General features: G+C 40.8%; 1 protein-coding gene across 1 annotated transcript in view; it reads right to left on the reverse strand.

The window, feature by feature from the left end:
• Positions 1-12646, reverse strand: part of TG (thyroglobulin) — a 385510-nt gene that overhangs the window by 259325 nt on the left and 113539 nt on the right. Inside the window, 2 exon segments of the mRNA XM_036741632.1 lie at positions 310-507; positions 12156-12264. Of these exon segments, the coding sequence (XP_036597527.1) occupies positions 310-507; positions 12156-12264 (307 nt within the window).

Raw genomic sequence — 12646 nt, forward strand, 5'->3', positions numbered from 1 at the left:
AACTCTCTGTGTTCTAAGATCTCTTCTGGCTCTAACATTCTCTATCTTAAGGTCCTTTCTAGCTCTGTTCTTTATATGATGTTTGTAAGTTCTTTATATGGTCCCTTCTGGGTCTAATATTGTAGGATTCTTTGATTCTAAATATTTCACAGATTCAGGTCACTGTTCACAATGAGGGTCGGGGGTCAGATAAGAGAAGTTATTTGGGTCAGCACGAATCCATCAGCATGACCACAGAAGCAATTCAGATTGTTGCCTTTACTGCTGGTGAACCAGCAGCCTCTCCTAACACATTAATGCAAGCATTACCTCCTCCGAGCAAAGTCTGACTGAGGATGAAGCCATCACAGCAGGGTTCTCTATCACAGGCCAGGCGGCAGTAGAGATGAGTGTCTGTCAGATTCGCTCCATCAGCTGAGAACATGATGGACTGGTAGACTCCTGAGAGAGTATTCTGGAAATCCATTTTCTCATATGTTTTCTGACCAGATGTGGTGAATTCATACCCTGGGATATCAGGAAGGAGATAGAAGAAGAAATTTCAAAATCTTTGCCACAGCTAGTAACGTGTTGACAATTCAGAGAATTCACAGAATCACAGAATATCAGAAATAGAGGGACCACAGAGACCTTCTAGTACAACTCATGCTGGACCAGGAATCCCCCTCACAGTAGCTCTAGGAAATGGCTATACATGGCCTTCTATCAGACCTCCAGTGGTAGGAAGTTCACCACCTTCTGAGGAAGCTTATTTCACTCATGAACAACCTCAGTGATTAGGATGATTCTCTGTCTTTCTGAAACTTCTATCCATTTTACCAGGGGAAGAACTAGGAGGTCCCAAAGGAAAAGACTGGATGGTTAGGGGGAGGAAGGGTTGTTAGTATTGGTGTCAGTGCACAGAAAGTCCCTTCTCATTCAGAATGCAATGAAAGAAGTAGAAATTGGAGGAAGGCCTGTGCATGAGATTAAATTGCAATTTCCTGTTCCTAAGGGTCTGAGGGTCCTAAGGGACCAATAAATATCCTTTATGTGGTGTGGTAATGGGAAAAAGAGGCTTGAGGTCTAAAGATCCCAGAGCTTAAAGCCTATCACTCACAATGACTAGTTGTGCTATCATGGAGAAATTACTTAATTTCTTTGAGCCTCAACTTCCCCATCTATAAAATGGGGAAAACAATGCTTAGGTTACCACAAATCAAATTAGATAACTACATAAAACACTTTATGAACTGGAAGCTCCATATCAATCAATCAACAGACATTTATTAAACACTTAACTGTGTTGCAGGTACAGGTAATACAGATACTAAGAATGAAACAGTCCCTATTCTCAATGTTTGCCTGCTAACATTAATAATGTTTGCATGATTTACCTTTCACTGTTGTGGCTATGGAAGTGCTTTGCAAGCCTTAAAGGGCTAAACAAACAGAAATGACTCTCATCTGAACTATCTGTCAATCTGTCAGCACCCCCTACTGTCCGTTTTGGACTTCCCTAAGTCATCATATCCCTTCTCCCCCACATCCCACAACATTCTAGGTTCCCAAAGCAAATGATCTTTTATCTTTTCACACGTGGCCCAGTTGGGAGCCATAAACCACAGGCTAAATGTGCTGCTGGCCCATTGACTATGACTCAGTTTTTCCATCTATAAAATGAGCACAATCACTTTTCCTAGAGATGCAGTGAAGGTTGGTCAGATCATTACGCAAAGCTTCTTGCTGTTGTTGAGTTGCTTTTCATTGTGTCTGACTCTTCGTGACCCCCTTCGGGGGTTTTCTTGACAAAGATAAAAGAGTGGTTTGCAATTGCCTTCTCCAGCTCATTTTACAGATGAGGAAACTGAGGCAAACAAGGTGAAGTGACTTGCCCAGGGTAACAGAGTTAGTGAGTAGCTGGATTTGAACTTGGGTCTTCCTGACTCCAGGCCCGGTGCTCTATCCACTGTGCCACCTAGCTGCCCTTATATACAAAGCTAAATTTCCTCAAAGGAAGGCAATTTATTAAGTTGAATTTCCACCCCTCCTTTAAACTCAAGTTAAATGACACTTCCTCTAAAATCCCAGCTTTGATCAGGAAGAATCTTTCCTCCCCCAGATCTCACATTGCATACAACTCTTCGTGGAATCTTTACATATTTCTTAGAATTATACTTATTTGTGTGTATATATATATATATATATATATATATATATATATATGTGTGTGTGTGTGTGTGTGTGTGTGTGTGTGTGTGTATGTATATTTATACTTATATATGTATATTTGTGTATATATCAGAAGCCCATTAGTTCCCACCCACTAAAAGCTAAAGAAGTACCATATACTCCAAAATATTTATAGTAATACTTTTCCATGGTATGAAAAAAATGTCAACAAAATAGACGCCATTGATTGGGGAATGGTTAAACAAATTGTGGTACATGGATATAATGCAATATTACTGTATTGTAAGAAATGACAAGCATCGATAACAATAATATCTAGCATTTATATAGCACTTTAAAGTTTGTAAAGCACTTTACAAATATCATCTCATTTGATCCTCACAACAACCCTGGGAGGCAGGTACCATTATTATCCCCATTTTACAAATGAGGAAACTGAGGCTTGGAGAGGTTAAGTGACTTGTCCAAGGTCAAATAGCTAGTAAAGTATCTGAGGTCACCTTTGAACTCAGATCTTCCTGACTCCCTGTCCAGAGCTCTATCCATGGTGCTACTTAGATGAGAACCACAGAAAAGTACGGAAGGTTCTGTACAAACTGATGAAAAATGAAGTAAGCAGAGCCAATATAAATAATAACAACAGTGTGGATGGATAGCATGGCAGCCACAAAACAATCAAAACTGAACATTGTGAAATTCTAAAGAATAAAGCTCTGAGGAGATCCTTTTGCAGGGACGTAGGGGGCCCATGGGTACGGACCATTGCAAATTATGTCTAAATTTTTCCATGTGTTGATTGGTTTTGCTGATTTTTTTTACTCTCTTTTTCTTCCCTCCTTTAAAATAATTCTTTGTTATGAGATTGCTAGGCATTATGGTGCATAGAGCACTGGACTTGGAATAACAGAGACCTGAGTTCAAATCCAACCACAGACATTTGATAGTTACATGGCCCTGCATGAATAACCAAGCCTCCCTTGTTTCCTCATCTGTAAAATATTGATGATAATAATTAACACCTACCTTATAGGGTTGTTGCGAGGGTCAAATGAGATAACATTTGTAAAGCACTTTACAAAACTTTATATAGCCCTTAATGCTATAAGAATGCTACCTATTATGATTAGATGTTATTAGGTGGTGCAGTGGATAGAGTGCCAGGCCTGGAGTAAAAAAGACTCACCTTCTTGAGTATAAATTTGGCCTCTGATACTCACTAGCTATGGACCCTGGGCAAGTCACTTAACCATGTTAGCCTCAGTTTTCTCATGTGTAAAATGAGCTTGAGAAGGAAATAGCAAACTATTCCAATATCTTTACCAAGAAAAGCCCAAATGGGGTCATGAAGAGTTGGACATGACTGGAAAACAACTGAACAACAAATTATTATTATAAGGTGTGATTCTCTATGAGAAGAAAGAGGAGTGGCACAATGAAAACCTAAGCAATGTAAAAATAAAGAATTTTAACATTTTTTTTTAAAAAAGTTAAGGAGGCAATATGATACAGTGAGAAGAGAGCTGGGTTTGGAGCCAGAATAATTTTGTCCAAATGCAGCCGGGCCACTCATGACCAGTGTGTTCTTGGACAAGTTCTTTGGCCTTTCTGAGTCTCCGTTTCCTCCACAGTAAAATGAAGGGGTTGGGAGACAGGACCTCTAAGGCCATCTTCTTTCTCTAAATCTAAGATCTGATGATTCTATCAAGTCTTCCAGTGGCCACTGGGTGATACCACTTATTCAGATAAGACTAATTAGAAAACCTCAGAGGTTCCCTCCCACTTTTAGATTCCATGATTCTGGGATTCTAAACTAGAATGTCAGCTCTATGGAGGCAGGGGCTGTTTCATCTAAACTTTCTACGGGCAGTGTATTCTATGTAAAGGAAGTGCCTAATGAATGCACCAAGGAAAGGATAGCGCCTAGTTTTTTTTTAAACATATTAAAAAAACAGATCTGTCCCAACTTGGGTGAGATTGACTTTCCAATTCTGAGATTCTAAAATTCTACTCTCAGTCCTCCTGATTTTCCTCTTGCCCTACTGCTCTTTTGGGTACTTCTTCAAAAGGTTCCTCTGCCCCTTAATCAGTTTTGCTCAAATGTTCCAACAGGCTGGCTCCTGCGCCTTGGTTTTTAAAGGTCTCTCCCTCCAGGAGAGAAATAAAGGAATTTCCTTACCACTGACTGCTCCAAGGCACAACCTTGTGTGTTCGGGCTTGATTTATGAAATAAAACACTATTTGATCTATTGTTGTCCACTCTTTTCAGTTGTGTCACCTCTTGTCTCTTCATGACCTCATTAGGAGTTTCCTTGGCAAAGATACTGGAGTGGTTTGCCATTTCCTTCTCCAGTTCATTTTACAGATGAGGAACAGGGTGAAGCGACTTGCCCAGGGTCATATAGTGAGTAAGCCTCTGAGGCTGTCTTACACACAGCTGAAAACATAAGGCTGCGATTCTGGAGAGAAGTTAAGGGCACAGTGCTAGCTGTGGGGATCACCTGTCCAGAGGTGATAATTGAAGACGACATCGTGGCAGGAAAAAAAGAACATAGCATGCCCAAAACAGAATCTCGGGGAAGCGCATGATTAGAGAGCAGAGAAAGGAAGAGTGGGCTGTGAAGGAGATGGAAAAGGAATGTTAGAGTTTACCTTCGGCAAAAGTACACAATAATAATGTTTCCACCTTCCCACATCCATTTTGAATGTCTCCTCCTCTCATCCTGGTCATCCATTTGCATTTATGCTATTCCACAATGTATTGTCTCGCTTAGCCCATGCCTACAGCTACCCCGCCATACCTCCCTCTCCTAGAAAAGTTCTCATGGACCCACATTACCCTCTACTCCCCATTCTTCAGTGGGGATTGTGATCTTAGCTAGCTGTACTCCTTAGGAAGAAAGCAATTTGATGAAATTAATTGAACTAAGGCTGAATGACTGATACCTTGGTGTGTTAATTCTCTGAAGGACAAACAGAATCCCAAAGAAAACAAAAACATAGTATAAAAGAAAGTATTAAAATGGGAATTAGGAAACCTGGGTTCTAGTCCAAATGAGATAGTAACCAGCCATGTCATCTGTGGCAAGTGACCTCTTGGAGCCACCAATGTCTCTTAGGGGGTTTGACTAGAAAATTGATCGGTCATCAAGCATTTAGGAGGAGACTACTATGTGTCAAGTATTGGGTGGGGGGAGGTGAGATAAGAAGATACAAATACATATATGCATACAAATACTTCTTTAAGATCTTTTCTAACTAACAATCCATGAGGGATTCACCATACTATTCTTTTGGCCTCTCTTTGTATCCCTGTTCCTTAGCACAGTGTTCATAGGTACTTAGTCCATAGTAGTGGACTAGACTTGACTAGTGTTGTATTTGCAATTAGGAGATACTGTTTCCAGTTTGAAATGCCTCCCCCTCCTTATCTCTGCCTCAGAGAATCTCTTACTTCTTTCAAGATTCAACTCAAGCACTACTTTCTACACAAAGCATTTCCTGCTCCCCACAACTTCTGGTGCCCTTACTCCCTAAATTTCCTCATATTTGTTTTTCATTTATTCTTTAAATACTTATAGTATGTACATGTTATCTCCCTTTTGAGGGCAGAGACTTTCATTTTTTGTCTTTGTATCCCCAGCATAGGACAGTTCATGGAGCATAGTAGGTGTCCAATAAGTGCCTGTTGATCAAAGCCCCAACCTCACCATGTGACCTTAAGCAAATCATTTCCCTATTCTCAACCCTGGTTTCCTCATGTGCAAAAAAGAATATAGTAACGCTTTTAGTTCTAGTTGTTGCTCAGTCGTGTCTAACTCTCATGATCCCGTTTGGGGTTTTCTTGGCAAAGATCCTGGAGTGGTTTGCCATTTCCTTCTCCAGTTCATTTTACAGATGAGGAAACTGAGGCAAACAGGGTCAAGTGATTTGCCCTGGGTCATGAAGCTGTAAGAAAAATGATTCTTGAGTGGCAACGTGTCATAGTCACATCATTATAATAACTATTATTTATATAATGCTTTAAAGTTTGCAAAGCAGTTTTCAAATATTTTCTCATCTGATCCTCAAAACAGCCATGGAAGGTAGGTGCTCTTCTTATCCCCATTTTACAGATGAAGAATCTGAGGCTCAGAGAGGTCAAGAGAAGATGCCTTAGCCCAAGAGTCACAAAGCTAATAAGTGTCTGGGACAGATTTTAGACTCAGGTCTTCCCACTTCCAAGTCCAGCATCTTTATCCATTGTGCCACCTAACCCTAATGGTGGAATTTAAGGCTGTGTCAATGGGAGAGATTGGGGATGGGAGGCGGATAGGAAAAGCCTTTTAAAATCCCACAAATTCTACTATTCTACACGAGGACAGTCTTGCCACCTACTATAGAGTTGGCTAACACCCTGAATTTAGTGCCAGAGTCCATGTTCTAATTGCCTTGTTCTCCCCCTCCCAGCATAATGGCCATCAGAAACAGAACCCAGGGAGCCGCATTAGCTGATGGCTCAGATAAACTTTCCTGGACAGAATCTGATCTTACAGTTTTTATCATAACTCATACCATATTGGTAATAAGCAGAATCAGGGAGAGAGGGGACACTACCTACCCTTAAACAGGGTCCCTGTCCTACACTTAAACAGAATTTCTATTTTCAATCCCTGATATATTTCTGGCCATTCTCATAATGCACCATGGTTTCCCAAGCCTCAGCCCTATCCATTCACAATCACCTTAAGATGACTCTCTCTCCCCTCTCTTGCCAAGTCTCAGACACACTAATACATTGCTGAATCTCTGTACTCATACTCATCCTTACTTATCCTATTACACACACACACACACACACACACACACACACACATGCAGTACTACTTTGACCTCTATTTCTCCTTCCATGCTACCCTATAACTTCTTCCAGCCTAGTCTCCCAAAGTACCAGCTGGCTTATGCTAGCATTAGGGTTACCACTTAAATGCTCCTAAATATACTAACCCCCAGAAATGCAGATATTTTTCCCTTGCAGCTGCGCTCATCACATGGTTAGTGATGGGGAGCAATATTGAGATAGAAGCTTATCTGTGTACCAAATTCAAATTCAACATTGATTAGGTACCTGCTGATTACAGCACTGTGCTAAGGCATTTCCTTTTGTCTTTTCAGCTCCAAGGCAGCCTGGGACAAAGGCTATTCCTTGGTCTACCTTACTTCTCCAGGCTCACATTCCAACACCCTCAATGGTCACTTGCCTCAAGGAGGGTCATTCAAAGCAACAAATGTCATATATTTTGCTCAGAAGAAATTAGCTTCTTTATTTAATTTTGAGAATGACTTCTCTTGCCATTGTTCCTAAAGTGTCACACATTCAACACACGCACTCCTTCTAGGACCTTAGGGCAGCCACAATCTTTCTGGGCTTCAGTTTCCTCATCTGTAAACTGAGGGGGTTACATGCCATAATCTCTCAGGTCCCCTTCAGCTCTAAATCTATATTCATCTAACTAACAATAACAACCAAAAAAAATCTTAGTAAAGCAAGATTGCATTTCTGAAACCAAGAGTAAAGGCCAAGCTGTATTTTTAAATAACTTTTTTTTCCTCCTAAGAAAGCAAAATTTGTACTCTTGTGCTTATAAATGCTTTACTTAAAAAAATCCTTCAGTAAAAATAATCAGCATAAAAATACTCAGGCAACAGCTCCAGGTTTCTTGTTACCATGGCATTCAGTCTTAGAAATGAGAGATTGAAAGTCCAATTACACGATGCCCACTCCCTTGCATACCCTCTGCCAAGGCAGAATCGAGTAGCCAGGCAGCAGATGAACCTCACATAGAAGAGAAAATATCCGAGTCGGAAAGGACCTCAGAGGTTATCTCACCTGACCCCTACCTGAAGCATTAGAAAAACAAAAGTAAGAATAGAAAATTCATAAAATATGACCCTTGATATTAGCCAAAAATGGCAGCACTGGTCAAGTGAGGGCACAGGCCTGGGACATACTAAACTCATTACTTACTTTGCAGATTACTGTTCCCAGCTCCTGGAGGAGCTTAGTCTGATGTGGGAAATAAGAGAAAGACTCAGAATTTAGGGCTTTTTTGGTTGTTGTTGTGTCATTCAGTCATGTCTGGCTTTTCATGACCCCATGGACCATAGCACGCCAGGCCCTTCTATCTTCCACTATCTTCCAGTCCATCCAGGTTCATGTTCATTGGTTCCATGACACTATCTATCCATCTCATCCTCTGCCATCCCCTTCTCCTTTTGCCTTCAATCTTTCCCAACATCAGGGTCTTTTCCAATGAATCCTGTCTTCTCATTACGTGGCCAAAATATTTAAGCTTCAGCTTCAATATCTGACCTTCCAATGAATAGCCTGAATTAATGTCTTTAAGTACTGACTGATTTGATCTCCTCACCATCCAAGGGACTCTGAAATGTCTTCTCCAGCACCACAATTCAAAAGTATTGATACTGTAGCTCTCGGCTTTCCTTATAGTTCGACTCTCACCATCATACATTGCCACTGGAAAAACCATAGCTTTGAAGCAATCTTAAAAGAGATTGTCCAATCTCGTTATTTTGTTTAAAAAAACAGAGGCCTATAAAGATGACCAAGGTCACATAGGTGGTAAATGGTGGATCCATAATTCTTTGTATTCCTGGTGCAAGCTGAATTGAAAGACAGGGTCTGTCTTTGAGGGTCATGAAAGGTCCTGCTAAGAGGTAGGGACCATGTGGAGTTGACATAGAGAGAGAGATAGGACTTCCACCTCCTGGCTTTATGGTTCTTCGACCCAATGAGATACTAAGCAATAGCAGGGATTACTAGGATGCTGATTCCGTAGCTCCAGGGATGGTGAGCATCATTCTTATGAAGGCTTTGAGCACTCATGGACTTTCCCTGAAGTTTGGGGTACTTGCTCTGGGCCACCTCAGACAGAGCAACAGTTCAGTACTGTAAGGTTTTATGCTTTCATGCCGATGTTGATCAAACACCCTTTTCTGACCTGATGCTCAGCCTTCCAGAGTCTTTGTGGCCAAAAAACTCATCACCGAGCCACTAATTTGGACCCAGACATAAGGAAATCAATTATGGGTAAGCTGGCCATAGGACCATGAACATGCAGTCTACAGTGGGACTACACAGGGTACCTTAGCAGAGCTTGTGGTAAGAACAGCCAAAGATCCAGTTCTGAGAAACGTTTGGTGGTATAGCAGAAAAAACACTGGGCCAGGAGTTAGGAAGATCTGAGTTCATATGTGACCTCAGATACTTACTAGCTCTTTGAGCCTGGGTGAGTCACTTAATCTCTTCTGCCTCAGTTTTCTCATCTGTAAAATAAGTATTAGATTACAGTAGTGCCTACTTCCCAGGGTTGTTGTGAGGAACATAACTGTAAAGCCCTTAGCACAGTGCCTGGTGCATAGTAGGTGCTTTTCCCTTCCCCCTGCTGTCATAGTCTTTTTGAGCCAGAAGTCACCTCCACATCCCAATGGAAGAGGACTTTTATATCATTCTCAAAATAATAACTCTCATTTCTACAGTACTTGAGTTTTGACCAAACACTTTTGTCACAATATCCCTATGAAACAAAGAGGACAGACAAGGGAGGAAACAAACATCCATTAAGCACCTACTATGTGCCAGGAGCTGTGCTAAGTTTTATAATTACTATTTGATTTGATCCTCCAAACACCCCGGGAAGACAGATGCTATTTTATTCTCATCGTTCAGTTGAGGAAACTAAAGTAGACAGAGATCATGTGACTTGTCCAAAGTCATACAGTTAGGTAAGCGTCTGAAGTCACATTTGAACTCAGGTCTTCCTGACTCCAGGCCCAACATTTTATCCACTGTGATACCACCTAGAGGAGAAAATTGAGAGGTAGAATCAGGGTTACCCAGCTAATAAGTATTGGAGCTAGAAGTCAAACCCGGATCAATGCTGTGCCCAAATCCAGTGCTCATTCTATGTAATCAGCCACCATGCTTTTATTAAGTGCTTACTGTTTGCCAGACAGTAGGCTAAGCACTGGAGACACAAAGAAATGCTTTTCAAGAAGCTTACATTCTTATATCAAATGATAAAATAATTTTTTGTTGTTAAGTTATTTCAGTCATGTCCAACTCTTTGTGACCCCATTGTGGCAAAGATACTGGAGTGATCTGCCACATCCTTCAGCTCATTTTATAGCTGAGGAAACTGAAGCAAACAGGGTTAAGTGACTTGTCCAGAGTCATACAGCTAGTAAGTAAGTAAGTAAGCCAGATTTGAGCTCAAGAAGATGAGTCTTCCTGACTCCAGGTCCAGTGCTCTATGCACTATGATGCCATCAAGCCACCATGTAAGAAATGGCCATCTAGTCCTAAATCCTTTCAGTTTACAGATGAGGTAATTCAGTCTTCAAGGACAGTGACTCACTCCAGGTCATAGAATGGCAGATAACATGTATTGATAAAACCTCACTTAGAAGAGAATACCTGCATCAGTCAATCAATCCATAAGCCGTTATTAAGCACAGGGAATATGATGAAAGAAGAGAGACAGGCCTTGCCCTCAAAGAGCTTACATTCACACATATTTTTTCCTTCTATCCTCAGATGGGATCCTTCAATAAGGAGGCTACCTACCTCTGATGAGGTAGCGAAAGCAAGTAATTATAACCATAATCATTTCCATCTCTATATTTCAGTATGACTTACAAAGTTCCTCACAAATCTGAGTTCAAGTGTTAATAAGTACTAATGCCATCCTTTTCAAAGTCACGAGATGGAAGTTCGGAGCCATTAAGTGACTTCCCTAAGGTCTCACAGAATCCTATAATTTCAGAGTTGAAAATAATCTCAATGGTTAAAAGACAATCCCCATCCCAAACTTCCTGAGAAATGATCATTCAACCTAAGAAGATTAAATTAGTCCTGTATCATTTCCTTACTGATCCTATTTACAATTAGTGGATTTTGTCCCTGAACTACTTAAGTCATTTGTTCTTTGTCTCCAAACTTAAATCAGAGATTCAGCTGGTCTGCAATGGGATGAGTTTAAAAATCCAGCTGTTCTATTCTTGCCTCAAGAAATTCACCTTAACTTTGGGGGATGTGTCTGAACCTCTATACACCACCAAGCTATCCTTCAAGAATGTCTGGTTTGCTGTCCAAAAAGTCTGGTGCATTATCTCTAAACCTTGCAGCTACACTCAAACAATGAATACTTCTTAGTCACGAAGGGGAAGGAGGAGTCCTTCCTGGACTCTCATTACTAAACTTCCAACCACTCATGTTGTCTCTGATCCCATGATGTCATCTACCCAATTCCATTCTTTGTTCTGTACTCCCCAAAACCTAGAAAAGTGGAGCTGTCCTTTTGCTCAGAGTCATTGGCATAAATGGAGCCAAGCCATTGACCCTTTATTATCAAGTAGCATGCCCCTGTTAATAAATGATATCTTGCTCAGAGAAACTTGCTACAATTTACCTTTTTTTTGTTAAATTTCAATCATGACAAACTTTTTCCCTGGAATGGACGTTTCAGAGGGATGACCATACCCAAAGCTTAGGATCTTTGATCTAGAGCTGAAAGGGACCTTAAGGCCACTGAGTCCAACTTTACAGATAAGAAAACTGAGGTTCAAAATGATTTAGTGACTTGTCTAGGATCACACATCTTCAAAATAGGATTAGAACTCAGGTCTTCCTGACTCCAAGCCAAGAGCTTTAATCACTGAACCACCTAGCTCAAGGTCAGGGACTGCATATTATTTCAATTTGTATCTATCCTCTGCTGCCCATACTCAGTGGACCTTCAGTAAATATTATTTATAACATGGGAGAACCTACCTCTCCTCTGCATTCTTCTGACTTTTTATATAAAACCACTGTCTTCAGAAATATAGCCTCATTCAGCCCCAATTAAGAGTCTCTCTAAGGATATCCCAGCAGTGGGAAGGTGAATCACCTGCTGAGGCACTAAGGCATCCCCCTGAAAACATACCTTTTTTCAAATATACAGTCACAGATGCTTTATCATCGTTCTTCACTTTAAGAAGACAATTCAGCTGTTCAAAACTGGTGGCAGCAGTGTTTCCCAGAGCATCTTGTTCCTGGGGAGAGAAAGAGTCTCACTGATTGGTCCTCTACTCCTTGGACAATGTCCCACCATCTATTCCTTTCCTCCATGGAATGAGGGGGATTAGACTAGATATCTTCTAAAGTGAAGAAAACTAAAACGCAATCTTGTGAGACAGTGAGCTCCCATCGCAGGAAATGTTGAAGGAGAAATAGCCTGGTAGGTGTCATTTAATCATTTCATAGGTGTAAACTCCCATATGAAGATTGGGTAAAGGGCATTTAACAAATAAAACAGAAAACTTGGGAAGACATAACAATTCTCCAAGTTTTTGAGGGACCACATATTAAATAGTAATGTATACCCAATTACTCTAAGTGTTCAGTGAAGGTTGAACAGCCACTTGTTTGGCATGC

Source organism: Trichosurus vulpecula, chromosome 1 (genome assembly GCF_011100635.1).
Source record: "Trichosurus vulpecula isolate mTriVul1 chromosome 1, mTriVul1.pri, whole genome shotgun sequence".
Classification (NCBI taxonomy): domain Eukaryota; kingdom Metazoa; phylum Chordata; class Mammalia; order Diprotodontia; family Phalangeridae; genus Trichosurus; species Trichosurus vulpecula.